This window comes from Apteryx rowi, unplaced genomic scaffold (assembly GCF_003343035.1).
Source record: "Apteryx rowi isolate R43461 unplaced genomic scaffold, aptRow1 scaffold_704, whole genome shotgun sequence".
Lineage (NCBI taxonomy): Eukaryota > Metazoa > Chordata > Aves > Apterygiformes > Apterygidae > Apteryx > Apteryx rowi.
This window is the reverse complement of record NW_020450988.1, coordinates 165,302-184,781: the sequence shown is the minus strand read 5'-3', so window position 1 is coordinate 184,781 and position 19,480 is coordinate 165,302. Positions and strand designations below refer to the sequence as shown.

Sequence of the window (19,480 nt, the reverse complement as noted above, 5' to 3'; positions counted from 1 at the left end):
CCTTAAGAGGTTGGTCAAATAGCTAAGGAGAGTAATACATAGCCTGAAAACAAAAGTGGRTCTTACACAAGCACACAGTAGTCCTTTTGGGAAACACAGGGCCTTCCTGCCTCAAGTCTCACACAGGATCTCGATGGGTCATGGCTAAGGCCGGGCTGTAGCCCCCAGCCCCACTGACTAGAAGGACACAGTACTACTATTCTTATGGTTTTGGAGCCTGCGCATTTCAAAGGCACTTAAGACGTACAAATGTAGCTCATTTGAAAATCCCCATGTTCGCCCAAGTGGTGGCATTCATGCTTCCTGCCTGACAGGCAGACGGAAACAGCCTGCAGCCAGACCATCTGCCTGCTACTTTGCCATATGCAGAGGGGCAGGGGAGGGTAGTCACCCCGCGTTTCTAAAGCAAACAGAATTGTTCATTTTCATGGAGCTCATTCTGATCCAAACAACTGGCATGTCTCTTGGGGTTTCTTTTTATTTTAAGCTATGGGTTTAAAATAAAAGAGAGCTGTACATAGTAATATGCTAGTATAAGATTAGGAACAGGCATATATAGCCTGTGGTTGCCTCCACTAAGAGGTTTACACTTCACTGTTAGTTGGTACTGGTAACAGTGCAGGCATCATAAATCAAAAGCAGCTTCAGTTCAGAATTCATTGTACTTCAGTAGTGTCTTATTTTAAGCATTTAATTTCCTGCTGTTTTAATCTGAGCCCAGAGAAGGGAAAGTGGTTTGCTTTGGCAGCATCCTACAAAAAGACCCCCAAAAATGACTGAAACTGAGCACCGTCTCCCACACTTCCAGTGGGTTTGACCCTCACAAAGCACATGTCATCATGAAGGAAATGGAGAGGTCATCCCAAGAAATGCCACTTGAGCCTCATAAAATGCAAATACAACAACAAAGCTAAGCAAAGGCCAGACCAGATGTTGAGGAGTCATTTCTCCTCCTGAGAGCAGTTTATGTGAAGGACGTGGGCTATCCCATACACAGGAGCAACTGCCACAGTTTCAGCATGTACTTTGAAAAAAGAATAGAGTTAAAAATTGCCAGACAAGGAACAGATCCTTTTTCCTTTGTCAAAAAGATTATAGCTTTAGCTTCCAAACAATTTAACTGAAGAAAAACAAACTCCTAAAATTTAAAGCCTGTTCATTTCTTTTCAGCACACTAAAAAGGCATTGGTGGCTAAGAATAGCTACAAAGTTATAGTTGCAAGGGGGTTTGGGCAAGTCCCAATGGTGGGGCACACAGCAGCTCCATTGCATTCAGTAAGGGAACTCTTGTGTTCGAAAGCCGGGCAGAGGCTTCAAGTGTCTTGCTGGATTGAAGTATGAATTGCTACACAGACAAATAAAGCTAATCTAAAAGGGACTACTAAAGCAGCCAACTGGCTTTAACATCACTTACTGCTTATGAAAAATGCAGAGAATCCTTGCCCAGGAGCATCCTGAGACTGAAATACTGCAGTTATCACATTGTTTGGAGCAACAACAGGGTCAGGAGCTGAACTTCCACATCCTCTGGTTAACAAAGCTGCTTCTTCATCCCCATTTCCTCTCCACACCTGACAGGCACAGATTAGAAATGGTTTAGTGCTTTCAAAGCCTACACAATTTGTGGCAACACATTATCAGGAATTATACATGCAATTAATTGTTCTTCCCATAGACTTAGGGTGGGATTCATCTCGCACTGAAACTTAGACATCTACATTGGAACTAATCAATCTTTGTTCACTTTAGAGTCAGTGGAGATAAAAAGACTTCTCCAAGGAGTGAGTCGCAGAATTACTTAGGTGGCCAGGGGCCTCTGAAGGGCACCTGGAGGTCATCTTGTCCAACTCTGCTGCAAGCAGGGCCAGTGTAAATCAGAACCAGGGAACTGGAGAGAAACATTTTGTGTGCATTATTGCCTACCTCCATTTTGTCTCTGCTAATTTATCTCCCTACACTCTATCCATATGAATACCTATGTATACAGTGAAATATTAAATGCAATCCTTATACTATTCATAAGTCCATAAAAACCCAAGCTATTATGCGAGGGTAATACAGAGCTCCATATTGGAAGGTCTAGATTCTTAATATCTAGTTTTGCTAATCAAAAATTATTCCTGTTATTATGTTGCATTCACTTGTTTAGCAGCAAGTATCAAATGATATAGGGAGTTAAAAAAATAGTTTTTCACAAAAAATTATAATAAGGAATATGGTATTTTTTATACTACTTCAACCGTATCAATAGCCAATTTGCAGTCAAGCAAACCACACATTCACAAAGCACATTCAGGTTTAACTTTAAGCAGGTATTTAGGTGAAAACCCATTCAAGTAATTACTTGAGCATGTACTTCAGGCTCACACTTTAAGCACTGAATTTCAGCACACATAAAATGAAACATATGAATGAGTGTTTGATGTTCCTCCATGCGTAAATCATTTCCAGAATAGGGATGTTTATTGCCAAGGACTTAAAACTTCTCCTTTAGGAAAAAGTAAAAAAAGGACTTACTGTAATAATACATTTATTTTGCATCAGTGTGTTTAAACAGATTTTTTTACTGGTCTCTTATACCAAAAATACATAAGAAACAAAAAATATTTGTTTTTAAAAATAATATATTTAAAAGAAATCTGAGTGGAACTGGAACAACAATAGAAAACTGTGATTGCTCCAAGCAACCATCCTAAACAAAGGTTAGCCAAAGGTTAGTCTGTAAGTATAGGCATATGAATATGCTCATTCATCTGGCCAGGTGTTTGGGGCAGTGGATGCTCAAAGGATTAATATAAATAATCCATGGCCTGGCCAAGATTTTGCAAAGTCACTATTGATTTTGGATTCCTCTCTTTTTGGCTGCTCAGCTTGGAATACATGGGAGAAACTTACACCTGCTCAGCAGTTTCTCATATCCAGTGACCTTCACACATTTCACACTGGACACTCAAAAATGGAGGTGGACATCATCAATAACTTCAGATTTTTCTCTAAGGACTGAATCTCCAATTGACACAGTTTTGTCCATTTAAAACCAGCTGTGCACACAACATTTGGGACAGTTTAGAAATTTGAATTTAAAATACCTTTATTGGGTGGCAGTAAGATTTGTTATCTATTAGTGAAACTTTATTGCAACATATTACAGCAATTAATCAGAGGAGCAGCCTTTGAAAATACAAATTTGATAATTATTTTTTTCATAGCCTTTAAACACGAGCACTCTTGAGGTTTGTAAGCTACTAGGTATAGATCAGTTGTACAGCTGCTCAAGTCTTCCTACATGTTGTTAATTATGTTTGCCCTTTATTGCAAGTGGGAGTTGTACTACTATGGAGAAAATGAACACAAAACCACTGAACATATGCCAAATGCCTGAGAAAAAAATTACACTGAAAAATTCAAAGCATGTCCACTCTGTTCTATYGCCTTGAAAACAAGTGGCTCTTGACAACCTATGAAGGATAAGAATGCTATCTTTGTTCTTTGAGATAAAAGAAGGATTAGTACAATTTGGACAGCTTATACACATTTATAAAGAAGTTTTGTAGAATTATAGTGTCACATTCATGTTTTTTTACTCATTGGAATAATTGAAAAGGCCTTTTCATTACAGTATATTTTCTCATTGTTTCCTGGTTCTGAACATATATGTACTTTTTTCATATTGTTCATTTTTGAGACATCATATAGGGTGAGGGGACCCTGCTCAACAGGTGGAGCCTCAAGTGCTGGCAAAATTTAAAAATATATACAAGCCAATTCTTGAAGCCTATAAAAAATGGACTGTAGTATACAAGGACTTTAGTTTATATTTCCTGGATTTTGTGTCTTAACAGTCCTAACAATGACATGATTGCAAAACAGGATTCTAGAATCATGACTACTTTAAGCTCTGCTCTGCTGATCTCAAACTAACATTTATTTTACCTTCACATAACTGCTCTGGCAGCTTCCATTGCTATCTGGGATCTGGAAGTTACTGTGAAAGTTCATCTCCAAATGTTTGCTCTCATGTGTAATGATGGTCCACGTGCATCTTGTGTTCATGGGAAAGTTTTGAGGCCAATGAGGAGATTTGATCGCACCATTATCTGAATGAATGATTCCACCACATCCTAGAGAGAGTAGCAACAGGTGAGAGATGCTCAAAATATTTCCTGCTGGTGCTCCCACAGTACTCAGCTTTGAATGGTCACTTGCCTCTGTGGCTGCAAGAGCGAGAGCACCCTAGCACCTGTTCAGCCTTCATTTACCCCTCTATTGCTTATTTTTCATTCTCACACCCCTGCAGCAAAGAGGTAGTTACACTTCAGAGGAGGTCTCTCTTTGTGCTTTGCTTTCTCTTCCTCACAAATTCCTTCTGCCTGCCAGTTTTGCTCTGGTCCATCTGTACGTTCCTGACAGTTAGGAGTGACCCTGCTCACATAGAGAAGGAAGGTCAGAAACACACCGATGAGGAGCTTCTCCCAAGACTGTGCGAGTTCCCTCCTACACACCACTGCAGGCACATCATGGCTGACAGCCATTCAGAGAAATGCCCTGGGGACAAAACCTCATTCTATTGCCGTATCCCAGTTTTTCTCACTTTACAACATGAGAATATTGCAGTTCCACATGTGAATCTACTCAAGCTACATCTGTTGACCCAGGGCAAAATGATGACTTCCCCTCCAGCCCAGGCAGCCCTGTGAATGGCAGTATGGAGATGGCTAAATACATGCCTTTAAAAAATTGTTAACAGATTAAATTATAAAGGAGCATAGCTAGTCATGGCTCTATGTCAGCTCATGTTCCTATACATAGTTCAGATAAGTTGAAACATACTTGCAAATACACTGCCAACAATAACTTACTAGAGCTAGGCGTACAGCACTAACAATCTGGTATTACTTCAGAGATGATGTAGTAAGAGGATGAGTAAAGAAGAAAAAAAGCTATATAACATTCTACTTTTTTCCTCTTCAATGAAAAACATATATATCAGCTTTAAAAGGAAGATTTTATTTTTTTGTTCTTCCATGTAAGATAATAGCAATTCTGTTTAGAAGGATGTAAGACCAAATTTTGCTTGCACGTACAGAGTGTAAAGCCAGAGATTCTCAGTGGACAAATGTTTATGTAAGAAAGCAAGGGAAAGGAAACCAAGTGTTTAAAGAGAGAAATGTCCTTTCACAAAAAGGATATCGACTACACACATTGCATGTGTATGCTAATGCCTACCACACAAATGAAGGATTTTATGCACGAAATCCCAGTGACAACAGGAAAAAGTGTCAAAACCTGCTTAGATGACATAGATACTCCAGTATATATTCACACAAGCCTGAACTATTGATATACTCACACAAGCCTGAACTATTGATATACTATTTTATAAGGACACTCTGAAAGGGAAGTTACCACCCTTCAACTGAAGCATGACTGACCGTGTGAAAACCACTAGGTTTTTAACTAATGGAAATTCAATCTCCATCAGCCAGAAGGATTGCAGCTGTCAGTTACCTTATTTTTTTCATCTGAAGAGATGATACTTTCAACAGAGGGGAGGTAGCTCCTTAAAATTCACCAGTTCAATCATGTAAGTGTACTGCCTTCAAAAGTGTAACATCATCTCCATTGAAGTGGAAGGGTTTTAAGGCTGGTGAGTCAAACATGTTCTTTGAAAAGTTCTACCTGCCCCTCTGTTTTGAACCTGACTTCTTTCTGGTTTTAAATGTTTAAACAAATCAAATTGTGAAACAAACATTATTTGAGAAATGAAATGTCTCATAGCCTCTGACACTAGATACCGCTGCTGGGAGCATAATGAGCATGGTATCATTTTACAGACATCGAGAATCTGCCAGTAGGAGGCTTAAGAAGTAAATATCAGCCTAAATTTGTTTTCATTGTGTGAGATCAGAGGACACTGGTTTAATACTTGACTATTTCAGCCCTGGCTTCTCTGAGGAATGCTGAAGATGTTAACAGGTATTTCTTTTGTTCTGTAATGCAAACTTACCTAAAGAGAGGGAGCCCTGTTTCACATTGTGTCTGAAAAGTGCTAAATAGGCATGATGTACTGCTATGTTAGACCAAAGAAAAAACAAATATTTTTCTCTTACCTAGAGATTCTGCTGCCCATGTTGCATAAAAGCCACCTCCTTGCACTGAATGGTCAGAGTTAAAGATCACAACTAACTTGCTAGAACCAGACCGAATGGTCCCAGGCGATGTATTTCCACAATACTGTCCTATGACAGGAGACCCAGGAGAGCCACCATTCAGGATAGTAACAGAGTCCCACTTACAGAGTGCGTGACTTTCAAGGTGGAAGGCTATAAAAGTAAGCTGTAACACACAAAAGCAACATTCAGGACTTAACACTACTGGCAGAGGGGTTAGAGCAAGTCCAGCCAGATCCCACAGCCGTCCCACCACAAAGATTTCTGAACGTGCTCAGCTGTCTGACCTTCACTTCACCTTCACACTTTCCTGCAAATGCTGCTTGAAATCTCACTGTTATAAGTAACAGCAGCTACTTAGCATGAAGAGAGAAATGAAAGATAAACACACAGGTTCAAAAATGGTATTAATGGGAATTAACGGTATGTTTGAAGTTAAGTATGTGCTTCAGAAATGTCTCGGATGTGTGTTGGTGTTGAACCACTTTCCTGATCTTAAGGTTTCTGGTCTTGAAATCTTAAGTTGCACATTCGAATATGAACAGCTACTTAAGCAGAAAGCCTGGGATTTTTTTCTGCTATCATTTTGAATCAGAACATTTAATAGTTGCTGAAAATAATGCTGGTTTCCCTTCAACCTGAGAGAAACAGTTGCATGGCTGGTTCCTGCAGGCCTGGATACATCACATAAATAGACTGGGCTGGGCAGGCAGCTACTGCCACTCTCTCCCTCCCACACTGAACCTTTTTGTCCTTGGACTGATGCACACTGGTGGGATTTCCAGTTCAAAGGTTTAGATCTGCTGATCAAGTAGACTTCTGGATTTGCTGATGTTGCAGTATCGATGTACACTAATGACTGCCCGGCCCTCTTTCAATAAGGTATTATTGCTAGTTTCCAGAACTGGGATCTTTGTGGAAAAGTTTAGCAAATACTTCTCCCTGTAACTTTTGCATGTATTCATCTCCAAAAGAGCTCTGCCTGAGACAAAGAGCAAATACAGACAGATTTAGCTGAAATGGTTCAAGTCTGGAACTTTACCAGCAACCGAAACTGGCAGCTTATAATGGAAAAGGTTAGTCTGCCTTCACTGAGGGTACTACTGCTCAGTCTTCTTAGAAAAAAAACTTTACTTACATATGATTAAGATTAGTTCTGGTATAAATAAATCTGTGGAATAAATAGAGATTTTGTGTTGTACTAAGATTTTCCTGTATTCCCTGAAAATGAGCAAGAACCTAGGTAGTGATCAAAATATCATGCAGTAGAATAGTTAGGACTGTGGGTTTGCGTTTATAAGAAGTATCTCTGTAGTTGTAAATGAGAAAAATATGATATGGAAATTAATGAAAAACACTAAATATGAAATTCTGCAGTGTGTTTTACAAAATTGCTTTTCATGTGTTTTTCCTGATCTAGACCTCAAATGTCACTGACTGGGCCTGTTCTCCAAAGGATCAGTCAGAGAATTCAACGAGTGAAGTTTATCACTGCTTGGTCATAAAGGTGCTTAAACTGGCCCCTTGGCATTTTGGCTAACATGAGTTATTTTAATTCCCTACACATAAAAAGTCATTGTTTTAAAGGAAAAATCAGTCTTAGAGTCTTAGGGAAAAGTTATGTCTTAGGGTCAAGTTTCATTAGAATCTTTCTGTCTTTTAAAAAAGCACAGTCTAGGTTGGTTGTATTATCTTTATATTTCCTCCTGTTCCTTACATAAGGGTGATGGTGAGATTTTTCATTTCTTCATATTTCCCATTTTCCAAATTGTTTAAAACCTTTCCCTCCAGACTCAAGGGATGTTATTCACAGCCAGCTGTATTCACAGGGCTCTACAGCATTGTGTTACTCACAGTGATGGTTTCACCTTCAGGGGCTTCCAACAGCCAGGAGCAGTGATTCAGGTTGCTGTAAGGCTCTGGGTAGTTAGGACTTGAGATAACTCCACTTTCACCTGACTGTATACCACCACAGACTGAAGAAAAAAAGATAACAGTTCCTTACATTTTAAAACTGAACACTCTAAGCAATTGACTGGAATATTATTGAGCTTGAAATAGTACTAAAACATATTTAAGTAGGACTGATACAGGTAAGGCTAATCAATTCACTTGGGAAAATCCAAAATTTAAAATGTTTTTCATTGATTAGTAAGTAAATAGATTCAGTGGCCTTGAAGTTTGTATTTATTCTGTCACTTAATACAGCTTTGCAAAACCTTTGCCAGCTGACACTTAGAGCTGCCTCTTCTACCTTATCTTCCATTTACTTACCTCAGATTCCTAACCAAACTGAAGCCATTCCTAGACCAACACAATCAAGTCAAAAAGTTGCTGATGTGTCTAGATAAGCACCAAGGCTAAATTCAGCTGTGACAGGAAGAACAGTTGTGCTGGCCCGTAAATGGCAAAGTGGTGTAATTTGCACTGATATGGCTCCAAGTGTGTTTCAAAATGAGTTCCAAGGTTCAAGCAGCAGAATGTGTCTCAGCCGTGCTAGCATTCTGGAGGCCTATTTGAAGTAACTCAGACTTGGCTTGTGTTACCTGTTATGTTCCTATTCCCAAGAGCAACCAGCTGTTCTGACTGTTGCACTGCATTGCAAAACTCAAATGCTGTTCAGAGAACGGGAACAGTGAGGCAGAAAATAAATCTGAAATTTCAATTGCTAGCATATGTTTGCCTGAAATGGATATAAATAGTGGTGGGCCCTGTGTAATTTTTGAGGACCTCTTTGAGAGCTGATCCCATAGTGTGAATTCCCAGTATCACCAGATAAATGGCAACATTCCCCAAAACTGCCTCAGCCACTGAGTCAATCAATCATGTCATTTACCTTCAAACATGTAATGGGCTGAGAATCCTTTATCTTCTGTGTTTTCATCACTTACAAAGTGTACCCAGATCCAGGGGGCAGCTATTACTAGTGGCACAGATGGCACAGCCTGGCCACAGAGTCTGGCTATTAGTTCTCCATCAGCATCCCCTGAGTAAAAAAAGAAAAAAAATAGATTTTTTGAATCCTAAAATAACTGCAGTAACTGAAAGGAATACATACAATATATGCAAATATAGTGAATAAACAAGGAACCATGCATTTAATTTTGTTTTGATTATAAAACAGGAAAGTATATATCGTACTTAATAACTGATTGTTTTATATATGTAGAATGCTGCAGTTCATTGGTGGGATCTAAGTCTCTAGAATCAAGGAGTTCTCAACAAAGCTGAATTAATGATCCTTTTAAAATCTTGGGCTCTTTCTGCAATCCCACACACCTTTGTTTGGTATGACCCATCAGATGTGAAAATGTAGAGATTTATTTATAGAAGTTTGGAGGCAGAACAGTAGGAAGGGATGGCCCAAGGACCTGATCACATGGAAGTCTATTGAGCCTTCTGTTCATGACATCCTCATTAAAGTCAACAGGGATTTTGAGTTTTCTAACATGTAGGAATGTGCTTCATCCATGAACAAGCTTAGTCACTGCTGTATTAATAGTGGGCATCTCTCTTCCAGTGAGCTGAACATACAGTTGTGTATGACTAAAAAATGTCAACATGTGCTTGAATCCTTGAAACCTAAAAGGAGAGCATGACACAGGCAGTCACATGCCTATGACTTTGAACATTTGCTCATGTCAGCACAAGCTTTTACCTAGTCGTGTTGGTAAAAGYAATCATTTTCAGTTTTGTCTACTCAGGAGGAGAAGGAAAGCAAATGTAATGGTGTTCCTCAAAACATCCAGGCAACATCATTCTTAAATGTGCTTCTCTAATAACAACAGGATGCTGGTCTTAAATTTACGTTTCCTTTCAAAAGCAACTCCTAGCTTCAAGCAGAGGGGCAGGCTGTTCCCTCAAAGAAGGCAGCAGAGCAGGAGGGAGAAGCTTCGGGCTCTGGTCAAAGCCCTGTCACAGGTTACTCCAAGTAACATGGCTGAGTAGTTTCATCTTTCTGTCATATACAATGACACAGCCATCTTTTAAAATGCTTTGCGGTAGAGGGATAATAAAATTCTGTTAATGTAAATTACACAGAAAAATGGTGCAACCTGTCTTGCTGCTACATGTTAATAAGCACTAATGAAGATACTGATCTGTACTAGCAGAAGACATTCATGATAAATTACAGTTTAGGAAAAAATAGTAGTAATTAATTACTTTGATTATTAAAGTGTGAAGTATACTTTTCCTTTTTTGCAATTCCTATGGGGTGCCTGACTATATGACAGGAGTGACCAAGGTTACACAGTCTCTTTCTCCCAACAGTGTGAAAAAAGTCTAGACACCTATCACTGCTTTCATGGATGTCCAGTTGGCCATAGATGTAGACTATTGATAAGCAGAAGTGTTCTTACAATAAAGGGCCAATTCTTCTGCGAGATTTGGTTCAAACTGAAGGGAATGGTCTGAAAAAACAAAATCAAATATCCACAAAAGCCAAAGAACGGTCTCCTGAACCCAAGAGTAAGGCGCATATTTAACTGTAGTAATATGTACAGCTATACTAGCATGTACAAATTACATATATGTGGCTGATAATATAATAATTTAATGTTAAGCTTTACCCTATTAAACTTTAAATATTTGTTTTGTCTTTGTGGATTAAATATTCCTCAGTGAATACACAAAGTCTTTTCTGCCTTTTTATTTAATTTAACACTAGTATGTTGTATGGGCGACTCAAAAAAATTTTATACATCTCATCTTCGTTCGGGATCTCCTAGGTCACTACTACTGAACTGGACCTTTCCCCAAATTCACATCTGCTGTGTTGAAAGTCTCAAGCAGCATCTACTGGTGTTTAGTGACCTTCTGCACCATTTGCATCTCAGTGCTCACTAAACGCTACTTGTGAGCATATGCAGCAGAATTAGGGCATTCTGCTTTTGACATGAGACTGTTCTTGTGAAACTAAAGATCCATTAATATGGCCAAAATCAACATTACTATTTAGACAGCTCAACTATGTAGAGCAAAACAAGTACGTTTTTTCCCCTTTTCTCTGACTGTGGATTTCCTGGAGGCCTGAGGTTTACAGTGAAGTGAGCGTAGTGGGAATTGATGGGTAACTGACAAGATATATATTATTATTTCTTTTTCTCTGTTCTCTTTCTATTATTTCCCAGCTTCAGTGCCTACATGGGAAGGAATTCTTAGGCTATACAGCAACACGTGCTTTTGCTCTGGACAGAAAAAAACAATGCTATGTGACTAAGAGTTCTCATTTAAATGAATGCAAATAAGGATGTAACAGATTCCTGCCCTCAATCCCCCCACCTTTCAGAAACAATTTCCTAGTAAATTAGAGTCTGCTCTCTCTGGGACTCACAGATATAGCCTCTCAATGAAGAAGACAGCTGGAGCTTTCATACTACACTTGGCATTAGCTGAGCGATTTTCATATGACATTTCCAGTTGCTTGTTCTTGCAGATAGCTAAAGATTTTCAAATATACAGAAATATTACTGGTGCATTAGTGCTGTGATTGTTTTCCTCTTCAATGCTTTAGTCTATATTTTGTGATGCACTATCATGGGAAATACAGATTTTTTTTTGGAGAATCACCTTATACTATACAAAAGTGGTGGTATAAAGCTCAGAGCCTGTGAATAATTAAAGCATTCTTTATTTCACTCCAGCTGTCCCTGGAGGCATCTCAGGAGCAGGGAGAGAATGGGCTGTGGACCAAATGAATTGTTCTGATGGCTCCAACCTCTCCCTAACTACCATCTTTCAAGGAAGAGGAGGTAAAAATTCATGTCCGTTGTAAAGAGAGGGTCAGATATGCGTTGCAGCCACCAAAACAATTTATTCCCCACAGCTACCTCTCCATTCTTTCTTTCCCCCCACCAAAAGAAAAGTTGACTAGATTCATACATCCATTGCTATGGCAGTGGAATCTCACTCCTGGTCTAGGAAGCATCATGGAGGGTGAATGCTCTTTCAAATGTGCACGTCCTACAGTCAATGTTCATATACAGGAATAAGATTGGGCACCAACACAGTGACACAGCCAGAATATTGATAGGCGTAATCCATACCCCTGCTGAGCATACAAACCTATTCGTAACTCTAGGTAGTCATACTGGCAGTCCTGGTGATGTTCCAAGTGGAAATCCTCAAAGGAGATAAATATGGATGAATTGTAGTGGGAGGGGTTTTCAATGGTCCATTCACAGTTGAGGTTACTTGTGTAGTTCTTAACACCATCATAACCAGGAGAAGAGAAATTCCCACCTGCATATCCAATAAGGGTTCCACCACAAACTGCAGAAACAAAACATAATTTATTTTAAAATAGGAATAATTTTTGTATGAACAAAAATCCAGCCTCCATTTATTCTCATATGCTCAAGTCAGTGGATGTATGTAGGGATTAGATCAAAACTTGTTCCCTCTTCTTCCTTTTTTATAGTCTACTGCTGTATACAAAAGAATTTTTGTTTAGTGTCCTGAAAGTTATTGGGAGGTCTTTAAAAACACATGTGTAAAAAGCAGGAACAACAATTATTCCCAACATCAAATAAGATATTTCAGCAGCACCATCAATACGACAAGCATTATTTAGCTTTTTGATAAAATTGCACTGTACATCCTATTCAGCATTGCTCAGCCCTACCCATTACCTAATCCTAAACTCAAGGGAGGACGATTTCTCTGGCAACATACCCTCAAAAGCAATACACTGATACTACAGAGGATGTATGCGTGGGGGAAAATCAAGTTTGAAAGACACAAGGCTCTAATAATAAGGCTCTGCCAGCTGTCTCCTCTCTGGAGGCTGGGCTTGCAAAATAGGTTAGCTGCACTTTGACAAGCTTCAGTAAATTACTTACTGCCCTGAGTAATAAGGAAGCACTTGAATTATTCAAATTGTCTACGTCACTATGTCTTTTGGATCTCTTCATGAAATAAGCCCACTTCAGTACATCTTTCACTCAATACTAAGTAAGTAAAGACAATAAATCAGCAGTGGGAGTAAGGAGTATGATCCATAACAGAGGTTGTTTTTCCGTCCATTTGAAGTTCGATATAATAGGCACATGAAGTCTGTAACTCCCAGACACTCCACATTTTTTCAAGTCCTTTCAGCTAATTAAAGATATATCATCTGGTCCCATTCAAACACATATAACAGAAGAAAAGGCATCAGAGATTTGTTATTTGACTAGGTCATTTTTTGACATGCATCAGTATTTTAGTTATGAAACGACTCACCAAAGATCAATCATTTGAGGTTAATTCAAAAACAAATGGTACCTGCATCTTCACTAGATGTGTATGAGACACTGAAGCCTCTGGCTGTACCAGACATATCTGTCACCAAAACAACTTTCATTGTGTTTCCAGAGGATTTCACCTGAGTACCTGGATTTCTCTCACCACACAGCTTGGCCAGCCGGGGGGAATTCTGTCTGAGGCCATTGTAAATCTGTTGGGTCAAAATACACTCTTAGGAGATCAAAATACAATATTACAAGCATCTCCTGTATCATTGAAAAATGCTTCACATCTTTAATATGCTGTTCATTGCTGTCCCTTACAGACGATTAGTTCCCAAATCTATTCAAAACCTTGGGGAAAACTTCCATTGACTTGAATGGATGAGGCTCTAAGGTAAAACATCAAAAATACATTGTGCATTTTGGCAAAACATAAACATATTTCCTCTCTTTTTTTTTAAACAAAAATTGAAACATTCTTTTGGGGAAACTATACAGTATTTTATCCCAATATGTAAAGCTTGAATCACTCACTAATGCCTGATACCAATCATTTTCATTCCATTTCAGATGATCATCTTCATATACTTGTTAAGGCAAATATCAGCTTTATCAAAAAATGTATTGCAAAATATTCAGTGCCAATGGGCATTTTTTGATTAATTCAAACATTTCACTTTTTGATAATCCGAATGGATTTTGAGCAGCTTTTTTCATACAGCCGTTAGCCTAGGAGTTAATTCCCTTTCTTCTACTACTATCTTAGCAGCACAGGCAAAGCAGTAAAGGCATTTTCCACTGAGATTTGGAACAAGTAAGAGCACTGATGACACAAAAGCTAGCAGGACAGCTCTTTCTTTCAGCAGTCATTACTTCACTAATTGATAAAAATTCAGCTCCCATGGTCTGTCTAAAGCATCTGTGAAGGAAAATAGGTGAAGATCATCTAGCTACATATCACAAGGGAGAGCTACTTCTCTCACTTTCACATGTGTGCATGAGCTAACTTCTGATTATGTTAAAGCTAACTCATATGTTTGCACCACTAATCTCAGCAAATGGAAAACTAAATTAGGTCTGCTGGTAAGACTCAGGGTACAGATAATAGTGAACTCTGCCTAACTGGAAGAGAAAGAGGAGATGGATCCCTTGCTCCCACTTGTTTCAGCCTTTGCCTTAGTCTTCAGAACATCACACTTCACAGCATCATCTCCCATTTCTGCTGCTTTCATAAAGGAACCATATTTCTGAGGCTTTTGTGCGTCTGACCAGTTCCAGCTCTGTGTTTTGGGTTTGGGTTTGTTTTTTTTTTCCCCATTGGGGCCAAATTAACAACCTATCTGTTTAGAGGTGAAGGTGATGAAGAGATAGAAATTCCTGAATTTTCCCATCTTCCTTGCAGAATCTGTGAGGTACAACCCAGTACTAGCCATTTGTTGCAACTTCTGATAGTCTTCTTTTTTTAAAGTATAACAGAATTAACAACCTCCAAAGTCAAGAGAGACTTGAAATTTGACTGATGGACTTTGTGTCCACAGGGAAGGGGTATCTAAAGCTTTCAAAGACCACAAAGCTTTTTTTCCACAATTGATAAAGAGCCAATTCAAATGACTTCTATAAGACACATATACAGGGAAATAAGCGATAAGGTTCTTTCTTTCATACACTCTGTGGGAATAGAAGGACAAAAAGGATTCAGGAAACCTGGAGGCTAAAGGCTGACAGAGAAGGACCTAACAATGTTAGAGCTGTATTTTGAGAACTCTGCAGCTCCTGTGCCAGAAATACCTGGATGCCCAAGAGAGACTGGGGGAGGTGGAGGTGCCCCTGCCCACAGTTAAATTTATGAAGTTGAAGTCTGATCCTTCAAATCCTACCCTGTGCCTGGCCCATGAATTCCAGAATGTCCATACTCTAAAACAAGCACATGAATTTAGGCAACCTAGAGAGCTAACTTTCTCTCATTATATCTGTTTTCTTTGGATGAAATTATGATTTGTCTTAAAACCAGATATAGACATATAAATGACATTTCAGCTGTATTATTTCTACCAATGCCACATAAAAGGATCAGGAACAGCATTTTCTGCCTTCACACCTGATACTCACAGCCACATAATCCGATGAGCACCTCCAGCGCTCCTCAGTTTTCATATCATTAATGGTTAGGGTGACACGTCGGCCTTCTTCCACTGTGATCCTCCATTCACATACTCGATTATGTGGGTATAGGTTGGGATAGTTGGGTGAAGTAAATGTTCCAACAGGAGCAGTCAAATCTCCACCACACTCTGAAATACCCAAATATTGCGACACCTCTGAGTATAGTATTGCTTATAGAGTTATAGCAAGAATACATTAACTATGCAAGAAAAAAAGAGAGCCCACGTACTTGATTTGATATGCCTGTCTTGTCCATGTTTGTCTAAACAGCTGAGTTCCCACCAATCTTTGCCACTCAGCCACAGAAGCAGTTGTTACATTTGAATGTTAATTGACCATAGAAGCTCATTTTTGTCCAATTATTAATATTCTCTTCTCTGAGGGGCTCATGCCTTCATATGTCTTATACTTGGTTTCCTCTTAAAATACAGACATATAATTTAATGGAGTGCAGTGGGAGAGTTAGTCCTTTTCCTCACCTTCACAGACACCCGCAGAATGGTCTAATCTGTGTATCAACCTGTGTTAAATTTTTACTGATACAGCTTCTTTCCTGTAGTTGCGTAAGAGGGTCTTGGGTGTGGAATAACATGCCTTTGGAGTTTGTTTCCTCCTCCTCCTCTGTTATTTTATTGCAGAAGCACAGATGAAGGATAAGGAAGCTTCCAGCTGAGATTTTAAATGAGATGGAAGGAGTTCCACAGGGCTGGCAGGAGGTTCTTTGAAATCACTACTGAGAATTTCTTTCTTAAAAAGTAGCCAGATTTTGGTGGGAAACATGTTGCATGGGTACTCAGAAACATAAGAGAGAAGTGAGAAGCAGAACAAGGGCTATGTCCTTAGTCCTGATCAGGACAGAGCTCTTAAACTCATTGTGTTTGTCCTGTCTTCATCACTAATGCTAAACCTGGAAAGACCTTGTACTTGGAAAGGTAAAATCTCTGAGGAAAATAATCTGGTCTGCTAAACTGACTCTCTTATGTAAGTGTGCACTGTCTTGCAAGTCTACAGGTGGCTGGTGGAGATTCCTTTTTAGGTAAGGGAATTGCCCAAAGGAGGTGAGTAAACTCTGAGTTTTTACATCATCAGCTCCCTTTCCCCCACTTTTCTGCAAATCTTTTTGAGCAGGAGGTGCAGGGGAGAAGAATTCACTCCAAAATATTGGTTTTAGGCACTAGAGATTTAAGAATACCATCCACCACAGAGGTACAGAATAACATAATGAAAAATCACAGCATTTCTCTAAACCTTTCACCCTGACAAGAGGAATATGGGAGGGGTATTGCAGGGCATCCCTGGACTGACTGCTGGAAAGAAAAGATGTGGAAGAGTGGCTTCACTGTCTGAGACCTACTGTTGAGGGCAACATCCATTATAGCAGAAGACTGCTTGCCTCTCAAGCCTTCAGCTAACTAGTGGTCAGAGAGCTCTATCCATATTTAACCCAGACACAGATTTGAAGAGCAAATACACACCACTCCAAGAATAAGTGATCTATAATGTGTGCTGAACTTTAACAATTATGGTGTACAGTATGTGTTGCCTCCCTGATAGAAACTTATAATCTTATAAATCCAACCTTCAGCACTGGAATCAAAGTGCAGTCTGAATCCTTGGGCATTGACTGATCCATCAGTGACAAACTTGACATAAGCAAAACTGTCAGAGGTGTCCACAGCATCAGGGAGAGTATTACCACAGTACCTGCCCAATAAATTTCCTGCACAAGTCAAATACAGAAAGACAATTTTATATCAAAGATATTATTTGCATTTATATTGAAGGATCACTTTTCAATTTAACTAGGTAGACAGGAGTAAACAAGTAAAATCAAGTCATCACTGGGAAATGGAAGGGTTTTGTTTACATTGCTTTGCTTCAGCAAGCAAGGCAGACAGGAGCATTGTTCATTCAAAAGGCTCGCTTTATACACAATGGGGAATGCTTTCTGGAACCTCTTCAGAGGTTTCTTTAGCAGTGTGAAGGAAGGGAAGACAAACATTGAAACAGTTTTCTGACCAGAGGCATTGTATTCTCGGATCTCCACAAAATCGCTTGCACACTCAGAGGAGTTTTGAATATCTAGGCCTTCTACTCTGATGGTAAGATAGTGGCCCCTGGGTCCCTGCAGAAACCATTCACACAGCAGGTTRTCTTCATAACGAAGGTTAGGATACCCCACACTTTCAATGGTGCCAGTTTGTCCCGTCAGTGTCCCACCACAGGGAGCTGCAAATGCAAGGACATTGCTTAGTCTAAGGAAGGACCTCAGAGAGATGATCTTTCTTCTAAACAGGACGTTAAGCTATGACACAACTGACTTGTTTAGTAACTGAGGTAATACAGTGGGAAATTGCCTTCAGATTCCACATTCTCCCCCTAATTCAACCAGTCCTAGTTTGTTTTTTACCACACATACCCTTCCACTGTAAGCATCCCTTCCTCTCTGACCTGTCTGTCACTAATTTGAATAAATTCACAGATTTCAAGGCCTATATATAATTTCTACTAACATCCATATTTACCGGAAAATCCAGCTCTTCTTAAAAAGATATCAAACATGTCACAGTCAGTGTATGGAATTCTCTATTGGACAACTACAAAGAAATTTGGTCTGCTAAATACTGATCTAAATTTTTATGACTGACCAAATTTGACTGCTGGTTTGGGCCTGCAGCAATGGTTCAGATTCCTCTTCTCTTTCCTGCATTCCCTTCCTACTACCATACCACTCCTCATGATGCCTCAGTAAGAGACCACATCACAGTTCATTTATTTTCATTTCTTGCCCTCTGAAAATTCATTTCTTTGTGGTACCTACCAAACATAACTTCATAATACTAAGGCTTAGAGCAAATAATATTCCCTGGTGGAATACATTGGATTTCACAGGGTATTCTGTGTGTCTGCTAGCCATAATCTTTTCATGGCAATGATGACAGGTACATGCTTGCCTCGTACAGTTGTGTTCATACTGCCTACTCTAAGCAACTGGTGCTTTGTTCCAAGCTGACGGGCGTACAGTTGAGACAGTGAAAATCTTTTACAGATAAATGTAAACTGTGGCTCAGCATACGAACAATATTTTCTTGCAAGTGGCTTCCAATTTTCACCTTCAGAGATATAATAGCACAATATATTTGCTTATGTGTTTGAGGTCTAACACAGTCAACAAAATCCTGTGTTAAACAATATAGTTTAGTTCTTTGCCTTTGAAAAATTATCAGTCCTAGACTCTCTTATATGTGAGACACTAACATAATAGATGCTGTTCTTTTAAAATTATGAACATTATAAAAAGGTGAAGAGTACCATATTTCTTAATTTGATCAAAGACTATTTTTAATTTCATTTTAAATCTTTGCTAATCTTTTCCTGTTTTTTCAGCTTGAAAGCAAATAATTTTAAAGTATTTCTTTTCCCAGCTGACAGATAATGATTCTCACCCCTCATTCCTTTTCTGCTCCATTGTTGTGCTTCTCCTGTTTGTCTAGCAGCATTGTTAATATTGATTTACATTTACATAGAGAAGCTCTTAATTTATTCTTTTCTGCCAACTTTTGGCTGATCTTTGCATTCTCCTTCAGCTTTCTGCTCATGAAAGTGAGCCTAATTTTGCATACTGAAAACCAAATCATATTACCTGTCTTTGTCCACCTCAGCCTTTTTGCTAGTGTCCCTTTGTCCCTTGTCTTTGACAAGGGCTTACCCAGTCTTTGTTCCCACTACTGCAGATCTATTAGTATTTTCCTGTTCTGCTATAATTTGCACCTCTTGCTAGGTGGAGTACATGCTGATGTTAACCCCTATGATGATTCCGATGCCTTAGCTCTAACAATAATTGAAAGAGGCAAGTATCTGTCAGACCACCTCTTACGAATGATTTAAGACCCATTACAAAAGCCTGGGACTTGAGAC

At 39.1% G+C, this 19,480-nt stretch overlaps 1 protein-coding gene across 7 annotated transcripts in view; it reads right to left on the bottom strand.

The window, feature by feature from the left end:
• The window catches only part of CUBN (cubilin), a 155,866-nt gene that overhangs the window by 29,468 nt on the left and 106,918 nt on the right, over positions 1 to 19,480 (bottom strand). For all 7 annotated transcript variants that reach the window (XR_003256944.1, XM_026087135.1, XM_026087136.1 and 4 more), the window contains 10 exons: positions 17,582 to 17,791; positions 17,142 to 17,282; positions 15,509 to 15,690; positions 13,437 to 13,608; positions 12,237 to 12,443; positions 9,007 to 9,156; positions 8,025 to 8,146; positions 6,111 to 6,336; positions 3,934 to 4,121; positions 1,415 to 1,571 (listed from right to left, as the gene is read on the bottom strand). Coding sequence is in view for 6 of the 7 variants with exons in the window: in XM_026087135.1 (XP_025942920.1) it covers positions 1,415 to 1,571; positions 3,934 to 4,121; positions 6,111 to 6,336; positions 8,025 to 8,146; positions 9,007 to 9,156; positions 12,237 to 12,443; positions 13,437 to 13,608; positions 15,509 to 15,690; positions 17,142 to 17,282; positions 17,582 to 17,791 (1,755 nt within the window). In the remaining variant the exon portion in view is untranslated. The remainder of the gene's footprint in view (positions 1 to 1,414; positions 1,572 to 3,933; positions 4,122 to 6,110; positions 6,337 to 8,024; positions 8,147 to 9,006; positions 9,157 to 12,236; positions 12,444 to 13,436; positions 13,609 to 15,508; positions 15,691 to 17,141; positions 17,283 to 17,581; positions 17,792 to 19,480) is intronic.